Source organism: Haliaeetus leucocephalus, unplaced genomic scaffold (genome assembly GCF_000737465.1).
Source record: "Haliaeetus leucocephalus isolate CR32 unplaced genomic scaffold, Haliaeetus_leucocephalus-4.0 Scaffold228, whole genome shotgun sequence".
NCBI classification, from domain to species: Eukaryota; Metazoa; Chordata; class Aves; order Accipitriformes; family Accipitridae; genus Haliaeetus; species Haliaeetus leucocephalus.
In genome coordinates this window covers 15,741,121-15,765,997 of record NW_010972664.1, presented here as the reverse complement: position 1 = coordinate 15,765,997, position 24,877 = coordinate 15,741,121, and the positions used below count along the sequence as shown (strand labels likewise).

General features: G+C 39.9%; 1 protein-coding gene across 1 annotated transcript in view; it reads right to left on the bottom strand.

Moving 5' to 3' along the window:
• The window catches only part of IMPG2 (interphotoreceptor matrix proteoglycan 2), a gene marked incomplete at its 5' end in the record, with an annotated part of 61,109 nt that overhangs the window by 13,474 nt on the left and 22,758 nt on the right, over positions 1-24,877 (bottom strand). The window contains 8 exons of the mRNA XM_010567664.1: positions 276-358; positions 977-1,221; positions 4,649-4,707; positions 7,623-7,784; positions 10,704-10,795; positions 11,268-11,320; positions 20,864-20,887; positions 20,986-21,017. Coding sequence (XP_010565966.1) covers positions 276-358; positions 977-1,221; positions 4,649-4,707; positions 7,623-7,784; positions 10,704-10,795; positions 11,268-11,320; positions 20,864-20,887; positions 20,986-21,017 — 750 coding nt within the window. The remainder of the gene's footprint in view (positions 1-275; positions 359-976; positions 1,222-4,648; positions 4,708-7,622; positions 7,785-10,703; positions 10,796-11,267; positions 11,321-20,863; positions 20,888-20,985; positions 21,018-24,877) is intronic.

Genomic DNA, 24,877 nt, shown 5'->3' with positions numbered 1-24,877 from the left:
AGGAAGCCTAAGAAGCAAAGCCTGCCTGCATAGCCAAGAACACAGTACTGCCGTGTAATAAAAGATGATCACAGAAAACTGTTGTGCAACAGATACCAAATTACCAGATGAGAGATTTCACCAGAGGTTTTACTCCAGTATAAGGTGTGCCTTCATTACTGCTTATTCTGCATGAACAACAGGATAGAGAAGCTCTGGGTGCTGGCTGCAATTCCGCCTTGCTGAGTTAAGTTGTTCAAATGTGCCCAAAGGCCACCGCTCAGAACCATACTCACATCGAACTCTGGGCGGTCCAGCACGACTGGGTACTCAGTAATCCAAGATGGGTCTTCGGGTGTAGGGTGCAGTATTTCTTTCACTGTGGAAATATAAATACTTGGGATCGAAAGGCTGTAGTAACAGTGCGAGGAAGTTGTTTTGGATGACTGACTGAAAAACCCTCCCTCATCCCAGATTTGTGAGTAAAATCTTTTCAGAAAGTTTGCCAGAGAGATTTTGTTTCTGGAAATGCCCCCAGATCACTGACAGGAAGTACAGAGGAAAGATGAGAACAGAGGGGTGGACAGCACTCCTCCACCACCTCTAGTAGGATCGCTGAATATCCAACAATAAACCAGGTATTTCCTTTGTGCTGCTCAAGGCCAACACAGGGCTACTAAGCTGAAGGTCATCTTGGTGTAACATGCATCATGTGAGCCACATTTCCCCTTAATTCCTGTTAATTTTTGGAAGTATGACTGAAATTGCTTACCACAAACCTTGGTGTCAAAGAAAAAGAAAAGGCTAATCTAATGGATTAAGAATAGGATACTACTGCTAATGAGTTGGCCTGGTTAAGATAAAAGTAAGCTACAACACAGTTGGTTTTGTTGTTTCTTTTTCATTATTCAGAGGGCAGCTGAATAATTCACTCATCTGAGATTTATTTTATAAAACTTCACGTGTGGCCCACTGATTCGTCATCATTAATACCCACCATTAGTAAACTGGAGAGAGTTAGGGTCTAAAGACAAGGAAGTGTTTTCAAGCAAGGCATTTTTCTGGAGGATTTCAGCAATATAATCTCGGAAATCACTGATGGAGTACACAACTGTTGGATAATCCTCTATGTCCATAAAGGAGTTGTCCTCCACCTTGTTGGAATGGAGGTTAATCACGTCCCAGGTGGCATTGCTGATGGGTTTTCCATCAAACGTAACAGCATAGTGAACTTCCACCCCACTTCAGTTGTACAAAGAGAAAGAGAACACAAATGAGAGATGCAAGGTTTTCCAACGTATAGCAAACACTATGATTTTTTTTTTCCCAAGTACCTGTGTCAATACCCTTTTTTAATACAAAAATGTATTGCTTTAAAGGGTTCTAAATAAAAACAATTTAATTCTTTTCACACTTATGTCTGCCTGCCTGTGCTCTCCACCACTGCAAAGTTCAGAAGGAACAGGCTACCAGAACCTGGCATCTGGTCTGGTCCCAGCCCTGTATTTCTAGTAGTGAATGGTAGACAGACCACAAGCAGACCAAAACATTGGCTTTCCGCCTGCATTATTAATGGGCCCACCAACATGCAGTGGTGTGAGTGATGATTTTAAGATCATGCCAATGATGGGAACGGCTTTGAGGTATGAAAACAGCCAGGAAAAATAGGCTGTATATAGTAGCAATCTACAGTAGCAAGAGGGAGCCCTGATCACTGTCACTGTGTGGTATCAATCTGCTTGAAAGAATGTCTTTAATAGCAATAAAATGGTATTTAATACAGCTTACAATTGGGAACATTTTTCTAGACTCATTTGATCATTTATTCTTTAACTAAGTTTTGTATCTATGCACAGCTTAGCTTTTTTCATATTAACTCTCCTCCATTTTCTTAATTTACTCTTCCTGAATGCGTCTGCATGTCCTTTCCCACATGACAGTGTAGGCAGCAATCAGATTTACCATACACTGGGCATAAGCACAAGGGAGCTTTAGAAAATACAACGTATTTTGGCTGTACACAGGGCACAGCAAGAAAGTGAAGTAATCTATGAAGTGTTAGAAAAATGTGCTCCAAAGACAGGTTTTCCTCATTCCACAGAGCTGGACTGGATTGCTAAAGTAATGCCTCTGTTCAGAGAAGTCTCTAAAGCTCCAGCGCCAGAGACACAATCAGCAAACACACTGACTAAAACCAGGAGCCTGCTGGAGTTTTGCTGCTGGCTCTATCATTGAAATGAGCCCACCATAGGCTCACCATGGGCACTGACTCTCAGCAGAGGAAATAAAAAGACAGCAGTAGTGGAAAGGCACAGCAAAGATGGAATACAGTATGCTCCTCAAAAGGAACATTTAGATTTAATACAACTGTGCTGTCAGTTGCAGTTAATAATTTCCTAACTAATAACAACGACACCATCATCTGTCTGGAAGGGGCTAAAACACCTGGTGCTTGCAACATAGCCTTTGTGAACAGTTGCATGTGTCTTAAGCCTACAGAAGTGCAGAGCAGTAGAGGACGGCTTTAAGTCAGTACTGTTGGTGAAGAGATTTGTGTTTTCTAACCTTTATTCTAAAATTAAAATGCTCATTCTCTGTAAAACTGTGGAAACTGGTTATGCCTTTGCTGAGAAATACAAGAAGAAACATCTAGTAAGTTAAAGACTGCAGTTCATTTTCTGTCTTGTGAAATTCCTAAAATACTAAAGGAGGAAAATTTTGGATGCTTAACCTGCATATGTCTGGCGAAAAACAAGTCCAGACTGATCCCATCTTCCACTAAGGAATGTTTATAAAGCTACTGCTAAGATGTACAGCACCTCTCACCTTGAAGTAGCTAAAGCCAACTGCCTTTGCTGGAGAACCATGGTTTTATCACCTACTTTAATTTCTATAATAATAGTCATCCCATATCTACTCAAGACTTTACTGCAAAGTATAAAGACCTGGAGTCATCATTAAGCAATTTTGTTTTCTTCACAAAAGAGACTCCTATACACAACTTAGCCCAGTAGCTGACTTGTGTTTAGGAAGATTTTCCCCAAGCAGTTTTTTATGATTAGGACTTAAATAAGCAAATTAGGTTTATCTGTAATCAAAACAGATCAGTTACTTGCAGTTTCTGGTAGAACCCCCTCACACAACATTTATGCTCGATAACTATCTCGCTCTGGAGCCAAAACTACAAATCCCCCAAACAGTGTCCTCCAGCTAAACATGTTTTTCGATCTGTATTATGACAATACCTAATAACAAGTTGTCTTTACCTGTCCTCCTGAGGAGAGCTGAATATGGAAACAAAACAAAAAACAACAGCAAAACCTGTTAAATCAATGTTATAATTTCTTCTAAGTCTTCTAACTTTTAACAAATTTGCTTTGGTATTCTACAGGGCACACAAATTTGAAAAAGCATACAGCAAAACAGTTGTAAGTCGAATAGTTATTCTGCTATGTAACAAACTGTTGTGCTTTTACTCTGCTGAGATATTTCCCATTCATCACAATGAATCAGCAGAGCAGAGGCATCTCAAGTTATTGCAAATAATGCAGTTAAATTGCTGTCAGTACCAAGAAAATCTAGGCTTACTAATTCTACCTAAAGGTTTAGTTTACAAACATGTTTGTCACGCACATCAGAGCACAGAGCTCTGGTACTTTGCCAGAAATACCACCCTTTTATCTGTCTTCTCAAATGAACCAAGAGCTTGCAAATGTATTAGACTGCAGATACCAAGATGGAAGGTTTTGCTACCTTCCAGGCTGGAAACTGAACACAGGCTAGGGTTCCAACCATAACATGTTTCTCACTATAGCTGCTTTGTTACCTGCATATATTCTAGCTAGAATATTCCAGCTAATAAATTCTAAGAAACACAGCTTACAAGTCTCAAAGAAAACACAATTTAGATTAACTCATGAAGACCCTCATTAGATTCTGAAAGTTATATCCAGTCCATTCAAGAAAAATCATAATTTGTGATCCATGTACCCCAAAACTCAGACATCTGATGTTCGATCCATGATACACGGGATCCCCTTTTTCCCCAAATTAACTTAAAATGTCATTCTGAAGTACCTAGTCTTTACAAAATATATTTATAAGAATAAAGAGAGTTAAAACATTGCATATCATTTATCAAACTATTCACCCACCTTTGCTTTGATCAAAGGGAGAAGAGACCTTTACAGATCTGAAAACACCAACCTTTAGAGTCATCCCAAATTAACATTAAGAAGTTGAAAAAAAATTTAAATACACCACATTTTTCAAAAAAGGTGCCTGTGTTGTTCCTCATTTAATACTGGAATGTGTCAATAGTACTGAAGAAGTATCAGATACTAATTTTAAATTAGAAAAGATCTCTTTTAATTTTAGGATAGAATCTTGACGAAGAATGCCTTATCTTAAAATCAAGGCAAGCATATCATGTGAGATTCTCTGGTGGATGCCAGAAGCAAAGGAGATGATTACATTTACATACAGTTCTGTATTTCTATTTCAACCTCTCTATATGGAGGTACCAAATATGAAAGTACTTGTCCTTCGGTTAATACATCCTAGGAACTCCCATGCACATGCCCGACATTCTTCCAAGTGTGGTGCTAACACATCACACCATCATACATGATCAGTTTCAATCACCACATATGCATCAGTATCTTTTTACCTGTAATCCAGGACTTGGATGTTTTTGTATCCAGGTAGTCCTTCAAATACACTTTCCATCTATTTGAGGGAAAACCAAAAAATTAACACAGATTTCCTCCACCCTACTCATTTAGTGAAAAATCAGGAAATATTTTCAATATTTTCTAAAGATGTATCTGAGCTCTTATATCTAGTAGGAGAAAAATGGTTGAATAGTCTCTCTCTTTATGGAAGAAGAGTTTTTGTGACATTGTTTCATTATTAGAAAAGAAAAAGTACAAAGAACAACATCCAGCGTTCCCCAAAAAACGTAAAAAAAAATTGGGGGGGGGGGGGGATTCAAATAGACTGCAGAGATCTGCACTGCCCATAGCAGACTGCATTCTTTCTCTTATTTATGCAGTACAAAGCCACCTCTGCTCAAAAGGTTTCCATTACCTCCCAAACCTCTCTGGATTAAAAAGAATTCAGGAAAATGCTTTGGACCTTAGCAACTTAAGAGGAGCAGCAGCAGCCGTAGGAACAGGGACCTCTTAGACTCCAAAGAGGCACTAATGCATTGCACAGTGCTAAACATGGCTCATCTCCACTGCCCTAAACATACAAAGGGCTCAGGAGCGATTGGCAGTGCTACTCAAAAAAGACAACTGGGGGCAGCAAAATGGCAGCACATGCAGGCCTAATTCAATAGTCGAACTGTGTTACAGAGACAAAAACAAGAAATAGAATATTGAAGGGTCATGCTGGTTTGGGGTTTTTTGTTTGTCCCAAAAGATCCTTGCCAGTTGAGGATTATTTTTTACTCCTCAAATTCTTCTTCCCCTCCCCAGTCTCCCTATTTTTAAACTGTCTCTGGTGAGTCTTAAACAATCGAAGTGCTGCTGACTTTCTTTTTTTCAAAAGCTTCTTTATCCAAGCACAGAGAAAACCAGGCAAGGGATCAAAGGAGTGGAACATCCATGTGCCAGGTGGCCTCTGTCCCATCTGACATTTCTTCCACACACACACACTATGGCATTGCTACTTGGCCACACAACTAGGAAAATTAAGATGTCTAGCCTATGCTAGCAACTTGTGACAGTTGTAGCGATGCTTTTTGGCTGCAGTGAAGCATACATCTCTTTCCCATCTGGCCCAGGATCTGGCACAGGGTTAGCCCCAGTAAAAGGGGTTCAACAGAGAGCCCCAACTAAATGGGATGAAGGAGGAGGCGAAGCCAGAGAAAAGATAAGCCTCATGATGCACTGCTGTATGGCACCCTAGATGACTGTCCCAAGATAAAGGGAAGAAACTCTCTGCCCCAAGAAAATGATGGTAATAAAATTACCATCATTATAGGAAAAAAAAAAAAAAAGGAAACAATAGGGAGAGGAAAGTTAGGAGACAGCAGTGTGATCATATTTTAAACATGCATTTGTATATTGGTGGGCCAGTAACTTTATTTGTAGCGTACAAATTAAAAGATTGAATTTTAATTAAAATTAAATTAACTTGAAATCAAGTTTTAATAAATCATACATATATGTGTATATGTATATATTTATATGTATATGCACATACATATTTTTTCTTTGAAGTAGGTGCCTAGCAGCCTAAACCATGGTTCATTCCCACTGACTCCAATGGGATTTAAGCCTGTGTTTAAGAACTGGCTGGAGAGTTTTAAAATGTGCTTACATGCACTGCTGATTCTGGGCATAAACAAGGAGCAAGAGTTGTCTTGGCAGCCTAGATTTCAGAGAGTATCTCCCTGCAGTACACAACGATTCATCCGAAGAAATGTCGCTCCTGAGCAGAAGTAATGAATGAGTTCTGCTGTTTGCGACTTCTTCCGATCACCTACTCTGTATAGACAGATTCTCTAGACTAATGCCAGAGTTTCTTCTACAGTTCAAAATCTGGACACTGTGTAATCGTTAAGATATTCTATATCCCATTTCAGTGCTCAGCTTCTGTAGGAGACACAGAGCATGCCCACACAGGCAGATGCTGATGGACCTGTACACCTTCGGCCTGTACTCCACGTTAGTGCTGCGCTATAGCTGAATTACTCTAGCTGTCTTCCAGCACTGCCTCAGCACAGGTTGATGGCTCTGAACTGCAGTCAATTCATGTCCTGCCATTTGAGAGTGCAGGCAGGCTGATTTGCTAAGACCCTTAAATTATCTTTTTCACTCCCCAGTTTCAAACCAACTATATTACGGAAGAATTCAAACTGGACAACAAGATTAGAAAGCACTGAAATAAACTCTAGGCAGACTGGTCACTAGAGAGATGTTAAATGTATCTTTAACATGTTCAAGTCCTAAAACTTTAAGAACTAATGAAGTTGCATCAAGAGCCAAACAAGAATCTTGCCACTTCTCTGTGAGTTAAAAGCTCTACTGCAGTAACGCACAGACAGGGAGAGGTACTGAAAAATTCTGAAAGAGTGGTAAGGACAAAGTTAGCCCTGGTAGAAATAGGTCTTTAAGAGGACTAAAATAAGTGGAAATGTTTTTCATGTATTAATAACATCTGGCTTAGTTTCTTTTGCTAACACAAGGCAAAATAAATTGAGGAAATCTGAAAATGGGGGAGAGAGAGAAAGCAGTCCCTCAGAAAAGTCCCATTTAAAGTATGTCCCCATTCAGGGATTCAGCATAATTTTCTCATCCTCCTAAAAGCATACTTTTACCTCTTTTGCCTGCAAAAATGATAGCAGGCTATTTCATGAGAAACACAAAAAGAAAACTAGAGTAATTGGTCTTTGGCAACTGGTATGCTACACACAATTGTATGGCACTCTGCTACTTCAAAAAGGGCAGCATGTCAGACAGAACAGTGTATTCTCATAGTGGGTGAATATTTTCCAGCCTGCCTCAGGTAACAAAAGCCTTTAAGCTGGTCCTGCAGAGGCCATGAGAAAAAGGCAGTCCTAACACAGGTGCTATGTGCTACTATTGCTTTGCAGAGCCAGCAAAAAGAAAAAGGAAGTCAGGGAAGCTAATCACCTGGGAAATGAATCGTTCAGAGAGCAGTTGATGCTTCACAGTAGCTGGGTCACTCAGGTCCTCACTGTATTTTTCACCAACAATCAAAACGCTGAACTCAATTATCTGCTCAGTTACAGGTCTCACTAGTTTCTCATCCTGCTTCTTAATCTCATTATTGATCTGGAAGGGAAGGAAGAAGAGAGAAAACAAGAAGTGATTTAATGCCTTTTTTTGTTTGTTATTTCCCAAGAAATAAATCCTCATTACTCACCACAGACCAGATTCCTACCTATCTTGGATTTATTCCATGTAAAAAGCATCCCTAGATATGTATATGTACATATGGTTTCCCATCCGTCAACAGCACACTACATTCCTAAGCTTGGGTCCAAACATCTTTCTGATGTGGGCCAGAAACTTCTCCAGCTGCTGCAAACCTGGAGGTTTCTCTGGCTCTTGATGGGGCAGAAAACCTGAAGTCCTCTCCATAAATGCTGTGTGGACAGGAACACCTGAGGGCAATATTGGTGGGTGACACTGATGGTCACAGATACACTTAATGACATGTGAAAACTGTAGTCCAAAGCACAGCATGCTCACTTGAGCCATCAGCATACCTGTTTACCTTGCACTATAACAGAGTGCTCATGAAGCCTCAGGGACAGAGGTGACAACTAAGGAGGCAATCTACTAAGCAAGAACATTTTTTGAGAATTCTTGTATTGCAGATAATTCTATTTCTACTTTCCATTCGCCCATCTTTACTTTAGTGCAAGGCCATCTAGTTGACTTCAGCTACAAACAGAAAACCAGTTGTGTGGGATGTTCATGAGGCAATTTAAAGTGCAACTATGGACATATGAACAGCTCACTTAAGCCCAGTCAGCAGTAGGCTGATTTACCCAAAATTTACTTATTTATCACAAGGCTCCTACTTACTGTTCCACCTGGAAGACAAGTTACCTTTGCCAAGGTCTACATTCAGAACACCCTGTGTTGTTCAGCCTCAGTAAGTGAAGGATCCCCCCCAGCTATACAGCGGGCACTGGGGGATCTGCAGGGACCTCTGCTGAGCTGAAGTGGTAGGCTTCAACCGGTCTACAGTTGCCCAAGAAGCCCTGCAGCAGTGGCTGTGTAATACATCAGGGAAGCATGTGGCTATCATGGCTGCCGTGGGCAGCAGTGAATTCCAAGTTTTAATCTAATTTAAATGACTGAGCAACACAGGAAGAACACTTTCTGCTTAGTTCCCTAGTATTTTACAACCAGCATACTATTCCTTGTGGTATACTGAAAGACATGAGAAAACACAGATCTTGTTTCATGGTTTTATTCTAAAACAAGAAATTGAGATTTGTGGCGGAGGGAAAGGAAGGCTGGCTTAACTTAACTTTAGCCAAATAGCCAAATGTCTTTGGCTATTTACATGCAGTTGCTTTTTCCCCATTAAAAGGAAAAAAAAAGAGCCAACAAAACAGACCTTTTCAGCAAAACTGCAGCCTGTGTTATGTATGGTGCAGGAAATGGAAAAACCTTTCTCCAGAAAGTTTAGCTGCCACCAGTGAGCAACTTTGTTACATAGTTTAGTTAAGTTCTCTTCCCCCCTCCTCCCCATCCCTTTTTTTACTAGGTAACTTTAAGGACCATAATGACTGGTACACTACTTAAAGCTAGTTAGCATTTCAGATATACATACTTGGCAGGCATATATGTGCTACTGCTATATGGCTGTTTGCAATGCCATGTAGTTTCAGTCATTTATCAGTCCCCCAAAAACAAAAGTACAGTCAACATTTTAGTGCAGAAGATGAGCTTTGCTTATTCTTGGTCTTGTAATCTGCAATGCATTTTGGCTGCACAGAGCAATGATGAGGTGTGATGTAACTGTATCGAGTGAAAACACTGTAGCAGCAACAATCTAATTCTGGGTTGGGGTTTTTTTTTTCTGATTTACTGAGTGGTCCTATTCTCTGCTCAGGCAGAAATAACTTCAGGCAGGTCTGTTTCAAAAAAGAATAATGGTGTACATGGGACCAAACCACAAGTGTTCTTGGTACGTAACATAAAGTCAGACCCTGGACTTGAGTCAGAAGCTGTCTGCCTGTTTCATATTCAGTATTTATTCTTGGAAGCACAGTATCAGAGCTTCACAGTCAGCCCTGAAAACTCTAGAAAAAAGTACAGTTTGGCCCAGCTTTGTTTCATGGCCGTACTAGGCTACAGAACAGTGCACAGTTAAACCCAGCACCATAAATCAGCTTCTACTTATATGCAGCATGTGCAACTTTGTAAGCTTCTCAGTAAATCCACTGAGAGTTTCACGTTTACAAGAAAACAAAAGCCAGCTGATTCATACCACTGGTTTGCAAAATTTTCTTCAGTCATGTAGGCCCACGAATACTGCAATTGGATTCTAGAGTTTGGGCTTAAATTTTAATTCAGAGGAGCTGTTTCCTGGAAGCAAATACTTCCCTGGGACCTAAGTGGTGGTCAGCACTTGTGAAAGCCAGCTCACTTTTACAGAGACATTTTAAGTAGTTGATGTAGGGCTTCCCTGTGCCAGGAGTTTCGTTTAAATGTCAAGGTAAGGGTGACTGTAAGATGATAAATAAAAGTTCATCTATGTCAGAAGAAGAGAAGGAGCAGAGAATCAGAAGGAATCTTCAAGGCTATCCAGGCCACCTCTCTGCTGTCCTACAGGATTTTACCACATGGACCCTCGAAACACTACTACAGCAAGTTAAGGTGTATTGTGTTTCCATAGGAATAGTAATGCTCCGCATTCTTGGAGCTCTCAGAAGCCCTAAGCATTCCCTGTCTAGTCCTATGTCACTAGCAAAATCCTCACCTGATAGCTCAATTGATCTGTTCCCTCTCACTGTCGGGGAAGCGGCATTGCAAAGCCTCTGCAAATGAAAAAATACCTACCCAGGAAATTATTTTAAAACTTTCTAAAGTTCATGCCCTGTTTTTATGAAACCTTAATTTGTGTTAATACACTATGCTAACAACACCTTAAGTACTAGGAAATGCAAATGACAACAATATTATTTAGGAAAGGCAATAGAATGCTGAGCCAAATAAAAAAAAACCACTCACAGTAGTGTCTGCATCTTCGATCTCATGGACAGTACCACCCACAGGAGTCTCTACAGAGATCTCATGAGGGGGAGGAACATTGGCAGCTGCATCTGAGTTTGAAAGAGAGCAGTATTATTTTCTTTGGGGTTTTTTTTCATATACCCATGTACATGTAGATACACACAGAAGCAGTGTAACAGTAAAATTTTTACCAACAGTGAAATTTGATTCGTATTCCCATTATCATGACAGAAACAACACAGGAAACACCTGAGGATCCTGAGGAAAAGTATCAAATGCACTAATCAGAATAAAATGCTAATGTTCTGTCTAAGCACATATATTTTTGGGAGCATGAAGTTAAGTGCAGTAAAAAGTGCTCAGAACTAATTTCTCAAGTAGGATTTTCATGATTCATACAATAACAAAATAATGTCAGCATATAACACGATCTCCAGATCACAAACAGCATTATCTGAGGTGCAAAAATTCACAGCTCTTTCTGAAATCCAAACACCATCGAATTTCTCAATTTTCTGGTAATTCAGAATCAGCTTTGACAGGAGTTAGATGAAAACTGACCTCTCAATGTGGTAACATCAGCATCCGAAGCTGGAGTTGGAGTCCCACTACCACTAAATAAAAATAAAATCAGAAATTGAAGTTGGACATGGTGAGAAAGATTTATTAGTTTTTGATTTATCTGTGATTCTGCTGCCACACCAAAAAGCATGTTTGCAGAAGAAATTTGTCATGGTACTACTTTGCTGGTAACTTCATAAAAATTAGGCTTTGCAATATTTCAGTTATCTTTCGGAACTTAGATATTAGGTCACTTGCATCACACAACACATCATGTGCTTCTCCAGGTTGCTAACCTCCTTATATTCCAACTGACTTGGAGTCCTGCCCAAAAATACATTTTGCCTTCTAGCAGTTCGGTAAAGGAAGCAAATGCGAAGACCAGAGATAAAACACAAAGATAACCTGTAATATTCTTTAAAATGCTCAGTTTTTAAAATACTCTCCAGTACACTAAAACATCATAACTGTATTGAAATCACTGCAAGAAGATGGTTTCTTTTCATCATGACTTTTACTCTGCTTATTTGGACATCTTCAAAAGGCATCAGTTTCACACACACATAAAACAACTCTAGGCCAAATGTGAAAAAAAGAAACATTTCAGATAAAAATCAGATGAAGACTGTCATCCTGAAGTAAAACTAACAGCTTTGACATGGCTTTTACAGTAAATCCAAGTTCCTTGGGGCCAACTGTGTAAGCCCTGAGCAACTGTCAAGTTACTATGAGTGAAAGACATGCTCCAACAGAAACAAGTTTTTCCTGAATGAAGAAAAAATTATTTTTCAGGTTTGTCATATTTGTAATAAATACAGCCCAATCTGTAAGACTGGAAGTTTAAGTGCTGGAGAGAAACTGAACTTCAGGCTTCAGAAAAATCATTGAAGTTCATTGCATTGAGATACTTCTCTCACTTCTAAAGGAACTCCTTTTATACTGGTGGTCACACTTGTGCTGTAAAATAAGCACTGCAGCAAGGAGTCTTCACTGTAATATAAGCAAGCGCTGATACTGTGTGAGCCATAGTTCCTAGCCTTGCCAGGTTTGATTTTTGTTTCACATAGTAGATTACTGGTCTTGCAGTCTGTCCTCAGGCAAAACTCCACTCAAAGCTGATGGATATTTTGCCTCCTTCAGGACGTATAATCAGTCTCTTGTATCAATCCAAAAATCAAAGGCTTCCAGCACCAGCCAGACAACCAGATCTAAAGTTACATACTAAAGATACCAGGGCACAAGCATATGATCAAATACATGACAGTTTCACTGAATTAACGTCTCAAACACCGTTTCTCCCCCTGCCTCTCACAGACACATAACACTTGCCAATAAACAGATCTGGAGACAAATCTGATGAATTTTCTATTTAAGTCAAGAATCTTTTCACCCATCCTTTCCCAGGAGGCACAGGCTAGTCCTGCGCATAATGATTAACTATACCAAAATACAGTAAATTCCGGGAACGTTAAACTGACAGGGTGAGATCTACATAACAATTATAAAATATTAATGAAGAATAAAATAGTCTCCAGATGAACAAAGCAGAAAATACTTATTCAAGAGTTTAAACAGCACCTTCATGTATTTTCTTGAACAACTAAAGTCGATGAGCTCTATGCAAGCTTTGAAATGTACAGTTATTTGTGTCTGCTTCCATCTCGTGGACACTGGTACCTGTTTTCAGCCAGCACAGTGCAAGGTAACTCTCTACCAATTCTTTGACAACCCTAGTAAATCCTGGAATGATTTCCAAGACTGGAAAGCCAAGTTTTACTACCAAGCATAATTTAGACAAGATATCCTCTCATTCTGTCTGCCATTGCCATCACACGTATAAAGAGTCACAAGTAACTCATTAAAAAACCATCAATTTCTTTCTGCTAAAAAAAAACCCCACCCAAACAAACCCACATTAAAAGGATTTAGATTTTCTTAAGAATGCTGGTTATATTTTAGAGGGATTTAGTTTCCTTACTTGTTTATCATCTCAGAACTGAAATAAAAACAATTGCTTAATTATTAATTGTTCAGAAGAAATATTTTCCAATTAAATTCACCTAACTCCAAGGATACCTTACTCTTACCAATTTCAATAGGTATTAATTACATCTATACCAGTCTCACAAAATCACAGCATCAGTAAATAAAGCATTTCAGTGCATGGTGTTTAATGATGGTATGTTCAGAAGCAAATACGTTTCTACTTTTGGGGAGAGGTGAAACAATCTGAAACAATACTTATTACAAACTGTTTAGTATAACTAATGTCAGAATAAAAACTCAACAAAGGCAGCGATGTGCAGTGAAACAACCCTGCTACAGGATTTGTAATGTTCTATTCAGCTGAGCCTTGTATCAACCCCCTTTTCTCTAGAAGGGGACAATGAGAAACATGACTTGCTGTGGTGGGCTCTGAGCTCAACCTGAGACCCACAGGAGTCGATCCAGCTGCCCACGGGTGGGTGCCTACTATACTTTGAGGGGCCTCCAGGCCCTCCTGACCTCCAGCTGCTGCCCCAGGAGGCACAGGTCACCCACGGCATCCCTGCCAGCCTTCTGCAGATGTGTGCTGTAACTTAGGACATCTCAAAAGGACCTAAATGACTATCTGACCAGCTGAACTGGGCACCCAATTCTGTGGTGAGTTAGTCTCGGCTAAGGGCCAAATGCCCACCCAGCCGCTCCCTCACTCCCACTTCTCTATCAGACAAGGGAGAAAATAAGACAAAAAAGCTTCTGAGTCAAGATAAAGACAGGAAGATCACTTACCAATTACCTCCACAGGCAAAACAGACTCAGCTTGGGGAAAATTAAATTAATTTATTGCCTATTCAAATAGGTTTGGGTAGTGAGAAACAGACAAATGTTAAAATACCACCTATCCTCCACCCTTTCCCAGGTTCAGCTTCACTCCTGACTCCTCTACCTGGTGCAGGCTCTGCAGGGGCAGCAGTTCCTTCAGGAAACGTCTACCTGCTCCAGCACGAGTCCTCCCCGGGCTGCAGGGAATACCTGCTCCGCCATGGAGCGCCTCCCCCTCCGCCGCCTTTGACCTTGGTGTTCCCTATGCTGCCATTTCTCGTTCCTTGTGTTCCCTCCTCCTCTCCCTGTGCAGTCGTTTTGCCCTTCCTTACACACGCTTTCCCCGAGGCACCACCGCCATGACTGAGGGGCTCAGCCGTGCCCTGCAGCAGGTCGGCTGGAACCGGCTGGAACCAGCTGTGTCTGGCTTGGGGCAGCCCCGGCTGCTCCTCACAGGGTCCACCCTGCAGCCCCCCGCTGCCAAAATCTGGGCACCCACACCCCGTATAGTTGTGTTTGCCAAGGTACCCACACGATCAATTTTAACTAAGTTGTGTGAGTTTTTAAAGGAAAAATCCTCAAAGTAGACAAGAAAAAACAGAGAGAATGCTATGGTATAAATCACACTTTCAAAAGAGGAGCAGTTTGCATATGGAAAAGCCTAAAATTAGCTTTCTAGAGTGGAGTACTACTTCTAGATTAGATTACTGGTTATAGACTTATCAAAATAAAATTCCCCACGTTTCAAAGGTCCCAGAGGACTGACTCTGTCACTGACCCAGATGAGCAGCAGCTCTCCAACAGGGTGCTTTGGTCAGTAACGTCAACTTAGGCACCAGGTTAGCCACGCGGTGGCAACCACAGGCCAAACTGGCCCACGGGGCAACCGAGAGAGTGCTGAAAACCAAGGTGAGAATAAGGCCGCCATCATTTACAGCGTAGCAAACCCATCACCTTAAGCAGCAGCAGGCCATGCTCTTTGTCAAGGCCGGGTAATATATCCTTACTGGCACTGAGGGGCTTTTAAATACAAGCCCCCAAGAGCTAACCAATTTTCTGACAAAATTCCAGCTCACAGCTAGCTTAAAGTTAAAAGCCAAGGGCTTAAATAACACCTAGTAACACCCTAATCAATCTAACCAAGCAAGACCAGTCAAGTACCAAATATGGTCAAATTAACAATTATCACTTTTTCTCGGGATGATAAAAACACTGTTTTATGAAGCTGTGCTATAATTAATCTCACTTTATGCACAAAGTTGTTTTTTCACTGCTTTACCAGAACAGTGAGGTTTGCTTTCTTTTTGCATCCGTTTCTTTTTGCCTTCTGCTTCCCCTTCAACACTTTAATTTTTCAAATGTCCACTTTATTAATCTCCTAAAAAAGCAGCAATTGTATAGTTACCTCTAAGAAAGTCACTCAAAATGCACATGACAATGCATATACTGATTTGCCTGAACACACTACTCTTCAAGGTAAACACAGCTTCAAATTCCCTTTCAGTCACACCGTTTAAAATATAAGGGATTTTTTTTTTGCCCCAGGATTAATCCAGGGCCCAGGCTTTATTTTTAACTATACCTACACAAGCAAGCCACTCCAGGTGGAGAGACTATATTCCAGCAAGAGCTTATTTGTGAATTTGAGACACATACGTATGAAATGTAATTTCTATTGTCCTACCTGCATGAGTGATGCCCTGGACCACCTTGGCTGAGCAGTAAGCAAAATATAAAAACATATACATATGTATGGAGAGGCAGGAAAGAATATACACAAGCAGATGTCTAAGCAGCAGAACAAACAACACCGCACTGTGTTTCCTTGGCAGAAACAACTGGTTTCAGATCACACAGCTCTGTTAGACACCAGGATCCAGGCAGGTATAAGACAAGACCCATAAGGGCCTCACAAGTTGATCTGAAGCAAACCGTGCTTATGGACATCCTATACATATTAATACAGCAAACACAGCTCACAAATACAGCCTATATTCCCCTTTTTCAAACACCACAGTACATACTTCTATGTGACATCAGTCAAGACAGGAAAAGATTTGATAGGTTCCAGTCCACCAAAGCGTATAGAGTCCCATTGACTCATAGGCAACTGTAGAGCCTAAACAAGTTCTTTATGTGCAGCCATACTGTGTCATTAAGGAGAAATACCACTCTGGACCTGTCAAATGGGGCATCGGTGACACCATTTCACCCCCCCCCATGAAATTTTATAAAGGTATTAGTTACATTTTTTGCTACATTACTCCTCTGCTTTTAACACAAACTCAACTCTGTGGTTGAAGAAGTTAACATCTTCAGATTTGTACTACACGTTCCGGACATCCATCAGTTCATCGATGATTGATGTAATTGTTTATCAATTTGAATGTCCTAAAGTCTAATTTGCTATGTCAAGCATTTATTTTTCTTAAACATTATTATTTCAATGCTCATATTGCACAAAGAAGGGAAAACCATTTTACGGTCTGATTTTCTCCTTTTTAAATATTTTAATCACATGTCTTTGAACTAAGTAAGTATGCGATTTCAGAAGTATTTTTATGCAAGTACAGAATGCAAGACTGAGCCTCGTATTCAGATTTTTTTCATTTTAAATTGTACTTGCATTTATTTTAATTTTCATTTAGGTAGTTCTTGAATTTTGACCTCTTTGGGTTTTAATTAAAGCAGGACAAACCTTTCATATTTGCTACCTGACAGTAGGGAGCACAAAAGAAAATACACAGCTGAAGAGGAACAGTGTGGAACTGTTCACATGGGGTAAAGCTGTGCAGATGCTCAAAAATTTCTGAAACGACCAATATCATTGCCAAGTCCACATGCAGACAGTAAAGGAGCTCAGGTATATTTCTACTTCACCGCACACAGAACTGCTGAACTGTTGAAATGATCCCAGCACAGAAGACAAACTTTTTCTTTCATGAAGCACATTTAGATAAGCAGTACAAAATTTGAGTTGATACATCATCAACCATTGCTGCCACCACTGATGAAATATGGATCCTAAATTTGCCAATGTATTTCAAAGCAGAGAACACAGGAGGTCCAGACATGATTTATTGTGACTAATTTCAGTGAGTCCAGAATCAGCAAGTACCAGTCAGAAAGGACACATGCTTCTATTTCATTTGACATTAATAGCCGCTTCTGAAGAAGTAAAGAAGTAGTGCATTATATTCACCCTTTTCAACTATCCCATACTCCTTATCTTTTCTTCAGTATGTTATTGTGCATACAGCACTCAAGCAAGGCTATGACATAAAAACCCTAGTTTTCTACTGCAGCAATTTTGTGCTACTCCTTTGCCTTTAGTTGATTCTCAAGATCTGGCTTTTGCCGCCAGGAATTAGACAAAACGACTATCCTATTGTCATGAGACATACTCCAATATTAAGACAGCAACATTCATTATGCAAAATCTCAATGGGCTACTGAATGAAGCAATTATTTCAAGTCTTCAGCTGATGAAGTGCTTCCACTTCCAACTGGGGCAAAACTCTACAATGTCCACTGGGCTGCTCTATACACATCTGGATTATGTCCCATATATTACTTTTCCTTTGAGATTTTCTCCTCAGTGATACTTATTTTAATCCCTCAGTTCCTTAAAAGGACAGGCTAGCTGAGTGTTTAACCTACGTGAATGCATCCACTAGCCTTACAGGAACAAACTTTCATCCTGCTGTTATGCAATTGTCAGTAATGCTGGATTGGGAGTTATTCTGGGAAGTAAATTACACAAGTACAAGCCACTTTTCTGTAGGCTACAGAAAAACTATCCTAGCATTTAACTAGCTGAAACCAGCTCTTTCCATCTAGATAGAGACACAGTATTGACATCTAGGTAGGATTATATGAGATGTATTAAATTATTTAAGTCACAGCTTCAATTCTATAGCTGTTTATAGCTTTTAGCATAGTTTTGCTTTAATCTAGTTAGTGTAGTTAAAATGACCAACAGATATCAAGGGCCTGTCTTCTGTTCCAGATCAGCCCCAAATTAGAAATCATTTCACAGAAACAATTGTTTCATAGCAAAAAAGGACTGGTCAAAGCTTATAAAAAGAAAATACTCTTCTAAAGTTTCTTGTGCCTGGGCTATGTTCTAGGAAACGAACCTACTGCAAAATTTCCTATGTTCTTATCAGTGGGAAAAGAGACTGAGAAATACGCCTAGTGCTAGCCCTCCAAACTGAAATGACTGCTTCTGCACATTCATCAGAGAAAATGGGGTTCACCAGAGGATAAGTCAGAGCATCCATGCTAGACCCCTGCTTCAAGGCATCCTCTGGAGAAGCCTGTCCTTCCCTGGCAATATGGAAGCTTCACCTGAACATCTCCTCTAGATACCCAAAGCTAGTGCTTTAGGATAGTCCTGCCATCCCTTGAGACATGAGACCAGGACAATTCCCAGTTCTGACACAGATGGCACACCTAGGTGGCAAGACAGCCACATTCAAATCACAGCATTGCCCTGCACTGGCCCAACCTCTCTCTGCACATGTGGGTCAGCAGGCAACGACAGAACTGCCCGGGAAATGGCAGAACCGCACTCACATCTCCTCCTGTGCAGGAGGGACTTGACACTGGATTTCCCACACTGTGCCTTAGGGACTGGGGGTGATCCTGGGTTGGGTACTTACTCTGTCTTCTTACAGAACATTTTAAAAAGGTCTTTATTTTATTCAGATGTGTACTGGGAGGTCTAGTATATTCTTGCAGGTAATAATAATGTTGGCTGTTGGCAACACTGAGATGGCTCACTCACTGCTTTTGATGGAAGACGTCTGAAGTTAGATGAGACATCTACCCGTGACAGCCAATCATGGCTTTGTTTTTATATGACTTTGGCTTACAAAGTTCACATCATAAACCGTGAATGCTCTATGATGTCCAGAACCCTCTTAGAATAAGTTTGAGTTTTTTTAGTATTGCCAAAATAATTTATATTAATTTCTTCCTGATGCTCCGCTACACAAACCAAATCTACCTGTTTCTGTCTCACTGCTTCAGTCCTGTATCACTCTCTTCATGCTATAAAACACTATCACATCCAAGCACAAGACAAACAACTTTTAGAGGTAAAGATATAGTAAAACCAAAGTTTAAACTGATGGTGAAAACAAAGATCCCATCCTAAAGCTATGAACAATCTGAAGTAACATATACTGGGATAAAAGTGGTGTATTTCTGAGAGAGATGCAATACAGCCCCGCAGTGAATTGAGTTGGGTAAAGTTTGGCAATTGTCTACTGGAGCCCTTTAATGCCTGTCACAAAGCACTTGATAAGATTACTTTTGTACAACGTTAATCACTCTGATCCAACTTTCAATCAAATGTTGGGCTTTTTGCATTGTTAGGTTGTTTAGCACAGTGCACGCAGTGACTCTAGATTAATTAGTGTTAACTCTAATTCCTTTCATATATCTCTACATTTACTAGATTTTCTGAATGATCACATAGAGGGATACAGTAGGTATGCTTTCAAACTCAAACTTCTTCAGAAAGATGAATTTTTCAGAGTCTGCATCATTCAAACTGAGATAACTATCACTGAATTTACATCTTCTGATAAGGTGTGGTTCCCGTTCACATTAAAAGTCAGTCTAGAGAACGACTGATGCTAATGAGAAAGAATCAGACCCACAAAGTTTACAAGGGCAAGTTTTTGTTTTTTTTTTTTTTAATGTATTTTCTCTTTGAAAGGAAAAGCATATAAAAGTTTGGTCAATGTTGCATTCTCAACAGAGAAAGTTCTGAACAGGCGTATGCTACCCAGTTGACCTGGAGGCTTCGGGGATTGCTCGTCAGAGGAGCATTCAGCTCAACAGGACAGAGAGAAACCAATCTCTTAGGAATCACTTTTGCCCTTATCATCTCATGTTATTAATTTTAATATATAATGTTGTGGTTATGAAATCATTATGAGGAGATACCTAATTTAGGAAGTTGAGGGTTTTTTTTAAAGTCTGTTAAGTGATTACTCTTCCCCATAAATTAATTACTCATATTTATCACAGCTTTATGTGGCCTGTAAAGCAGGCAATTGAACCTGCCAATTTTTCAGATGAGTTCAGCACTAGGTTGTTTGGGTTTGAATTGCTCTAAAAATAACAGCTTAGATTAAGTTCCAAGTAGGAATGGAGTAATAATAATTTGAACTGGTTTTTCCTTCCAGTTCAAAAAAGACATGAAAATAACAGGTCAAGTCCAGGTTTGCTTTGGTAAAAAGAAGCCACAATTCAGACTAGTTTTCATTTTTATTGCCTTGTTAAAAGTGTGAGGAGCCCAAGCAGTCAATTCCCTTGTAACTGTTTTTAGAGCATATCTCTCAAAAGTTTTCTTAAAAAGCATTTCAAAAACATTCCACTTTTTTGCTTTTTGTAATGATGACGAGGACTAACTTAAAGCCTTTGGGAAAGGCTCCCTGGATAACCGGAACACTAACACAAGTAACTATGGACACATCTCTTTCCCAAAATAGATTTCCCCCACTAAACCTCTTCAGGTAAATAGCCTGCATCTGTGCCTGACGGCCAACAAGGTGATGACATTCTTAAGCAAAAGTACAAGCCCCAGATTGGCTGAGATATTTTGAGCGTGCCAAGCATGCCATGACAGAGGTTCACATGCAAGAACCACACTCTTCTATATGCCCTTTTGCACAAAAGTGAATTTCGTTCATCTTCAGTGCACAAATCAACTCCAGCAGCAGCAAGAACTGGAGAAAGGACCGATCAGGAGCCTTTAAAAAGGGAAAACTACTTACCCACATGACCAATCAGTGCAGGAGCTGACAAGAAGAAGAGAGAAAAGGTTACAAAATGTCAAAACTCAGCCCTGCTGTTATCCCCAGAGAGAATAAAATGCAAGGCAAACACAGATACTCACCTGCCCATTGCTTCCTTTGTATAGGACAGTTTCTAGAAAACAAACAAACAAGCAAATCCTAAGTATATTTGAGTATCATAAGATGAAAGGAATTGAAATGCATTTTATACCTCTTTGTTTCCTCCCCATACCAAAATAATTCTCTTTTCTTTGTTCCATGCTCATTTGTTAAGTTCAAAATTTATTAACAAAGTCCCTGCTGAAAAGAAAATGTATCCTACATTTCCAAAACACAACTGAAACTCAACAACAGACACTGTAAAGAGCACTAGGTTTGTCAGAAGATGCTCTGCATTTCTGCATTTTTCCTGCATTGTTCTGCAGGAACAATGTTCTCTCACCTTAGAGGAGGCTAGCAATAAGATCCTTTTAAGCAAGATGTCTTAAGAAATACAATATTACTTCTGCTACTTGTACGTAGATTTAAAACCATCTTTTTGAAAGTACAATTACAGCTTACAGTAACATAGTAGGATTAGTCTAATGACTTTGTTTATGGTTATATGAGTGACAGGGATGACTTTTTCATATAGTGGTGTATAAAAATTAAGGCAGGGCTACACAGTTCACAATTTTTCATCAAAATTCTTGCAGTATTAGTGCCCTTGGTACTAGAGAGGAAACACGGGAGTTTGCGAGGAACCCCACAAGAAGTGGAGGAGATCCTGAGCTGTATCCTGCTGCTGTACCAATATGAACAGAATATAAAATACTTATAGAAGATTATTGTCCAGCCACAAAATTTCTGTTTCTCTCTTGTTTGGGGGGAAAAGAGATTGTTTGGTGGTTTGTTTATCAGGCTGGCTTTCTTTACATAATCAATGCAGATGTATTTTTCAATAAAAACTCAACCCAAAGTGGATCAATTAAAATATCTACTTTGAAGTTAAACTGCAATAACCTTAGCACATACTATTTCCACTTTGAAAACTTCTCTGCAGAACATCCATATATATTTATTGACCTAAGGACTGTCACTCTAAGCTATCCTGGTGACTCTTTTTGTAAAGAGGGGGTGAAAAGGCAAAAGAGACTTTTTGAGCTGGTTAGCCTGCTCACTCTCTTCACTTGTGTTTCTAAGGAAGTCTAGAAGTTCAGTCTTTATTGATTTGGAGCCACGTCAATAACTACCTTTCTCTTCTTTCCAGGAGACAGTAAGTGTGATCACAGTCAGAATGGCAGGCAGCCTGGATATCAGCCTGAGGAGGGCTTGCCAAAATACTAATTTCAGTCAATTTGCTTTTCAGCATGTCCTTTGGCCAACCTTTATTATACAAGTCCATTAAATGAAGTATTTGGAGATACTTTAGTATGAAAAACTAAGACATGGCGAGACCAGTTTTAAGTGACAAACACAAACTAGCAAGACTAGGTAGTCTACAGTGAAAAGTCGAACTCAGGGCCACTAAAACTGTACTAGACTTTGGGTATTTTTTTTAAGGGGCCATTACGCTGCTCTATACAGTGCTTGTACTCAGCTTTAGTGTGCTGGGATCTGCAAGGAATAGAGAGACTGATTCCCTCTCTACAAGCTTCTGGAAGGTTATATATTAGTAGCCCGTATAGTAAAAGGTGTTTGTTCATTAGTAAAAGAGACTTTCTTCCATGCTCAGTCAGTCAGGGCAGTTTGTAGGTGCTTTTAAAACCAAACGCAGTTATCTGGGGCCCCACACATCTTTTTAATACCACCTGGTAGTCTGTACGCAGCAGCTTTAGTCACTGGTCCACAAAGGCCATTGACAGCAGAGGTCAGTAGAGCCCTGTTCATTTCCTACAGCAAGGAAACAGAGATGCCCCAGTGAGGGGTGCCTTGGCCAAAGCTTGGCCAAAGCAGGGCAGCCTGAGGAGCTGGTAGCACCCAGCTTTCCTGAGCCTGGGTCCCAGGACTTAACCAATATGTCTTGTTATTTCCAAGTCTTCTATTCAATAAATTATAAGAAGAACTTATAAGAACCAACCTAAAATGCCAAATTATTATTTTAATGGCCAAGGCCTAGAATAACAAACATGACACACTGTCTCCACATCTACATTTAAAAAAAAAGCATCAAATTACCAAGTTCGCATCTGGTTTTGTAGTAAACTAGCAAAGCCTAATACTGTATGATTGGCTTTGAATGACAACCTCTGCATAGGGCAGCTGGACTATTCCTTCATTCACCTAGTTCAGGACAGAATAGTCTCTCTTCATTGCAAATCATATCTTTTGTGAAATAAAATAGCTTTAAAGGATTACATGCTTTAAATGACTGTTTAAATGACCTGACTTTTCACCATGCTTTCTCAGATAAAACCTCCCACTGGATTCAATAGCAGCTTTGAGAAATAATGGTAAAGATTGTCATCCCTACATTTGGTTGCTACAAAATGCCGTGAAGCTATTGCAACAACAACAAAAAGCATGAACTGTAAATACAAATGAGTTGATAAAAGAATTATCAGTCATCCATTAAAACCCACATGCCAATGCAAAGCTTGCGCAGAGATTATTATCATCTTGCAGCTTTACATCACAGGTAAAATCTTAGGTTTTACAGTAAATTCAAAAGGAAAGTATGATCTCAATACCCAGTCTTCTGTTTCTTACAGTCTACAGAGGGCTGAAAAAACAGATTCACACACTTTGGATCAGTCCTACAGACTGAAATATAAGACTTGTTTTTTAATAGTATTAAATGGTTTGTTTTTTCTTCAACTGAGGGTGTGAAAATGAAGCATCCCCCTATTGCTAAGCTGGCATGGTCTGCAATAGTTTGTAGTGTGATTGCCTTCCTCTCTCTTAAATGTCTAATTTGCATTCCAGTCTGGGGTGGGGGCAAGCACTGACATATTTGAGTTTCCTGGCAAACAGACACCTTTTCCCCCTAATTAGAAGCCAAGGGCTCTAGAGTTCTAATATTGGCTTTGTTTCTCATTTAGTACAGAACAGCCTTTGCCAAATCACCTCACCTCTCTGGCTCAGTTCCTCCGTTAACGAGACGGGGTTATAAACATACCTACCACACAAGGATCTGCAAGGATTAACATCTTTACCCTTTGAATACTTGAAGTGATCTATAAATAGTTCTACATAGCAGCAGCAGCCACACCAAAGCTCAAGGGAATGGCTTTTACTCAGTGAAGCTACCTCTAGCAGATGCTTTGTATAAAATTAGTTCTCTTGAAGCAAGACCTTCATAACATTATTATACCAATTCTTCTAAAGCTGGGAGCCGAGTTTTGTGTCAGTTGCACTAGCACTTGCCTTTCTCAACAGACCACAGTTAGTTTTATATAATGCAAAATTATCACGAATTAATACGAGTCCATAGCATTAAATACAGGCTACCACAATACCACAAATCACATACAGTACTGACTGGATGGATGAGCTTCTGTCAACTCATGAACTTTCAGAAAAGCAATTATACGGGATAGTCTTGTCTGATCCTGAGACACGATCATTATGCACAGAAGACAAAATATCTTGGAGATAATTCCAGGCAGGAGAAAAAGGTGGAGGAAATGTCAAGGAGATCTTTAATAATCTCATATTAGTTTAATCCCATCTGTGTAGGACTGTACCAAGCACATTTGATTTAACCCATCTGTACACATCATTTCCAACAGGAAAGTCATACCAAGAAACGATTCTGTCTTTTCCCATCCTGATTCCCCACCATGGTATGGAGCAGAACCATGGTCTCACAGAGGCAAGGCCAAAGCACTGGGGGAAATTCAAGGAAATGGATGACAATGTCCAGAACTGAAGGAGGGAAAGGCCAGGATGGAGAGCAGTGCTCTGAGGCACAGCCCTGACAGATAAGGTGAAAATACGGTCTACAGTGAGTAAGACGAGAGATAGCAGGGAATGCTTAGTGGAACAGAAATTGTTTCAACCATGTTCAACTTG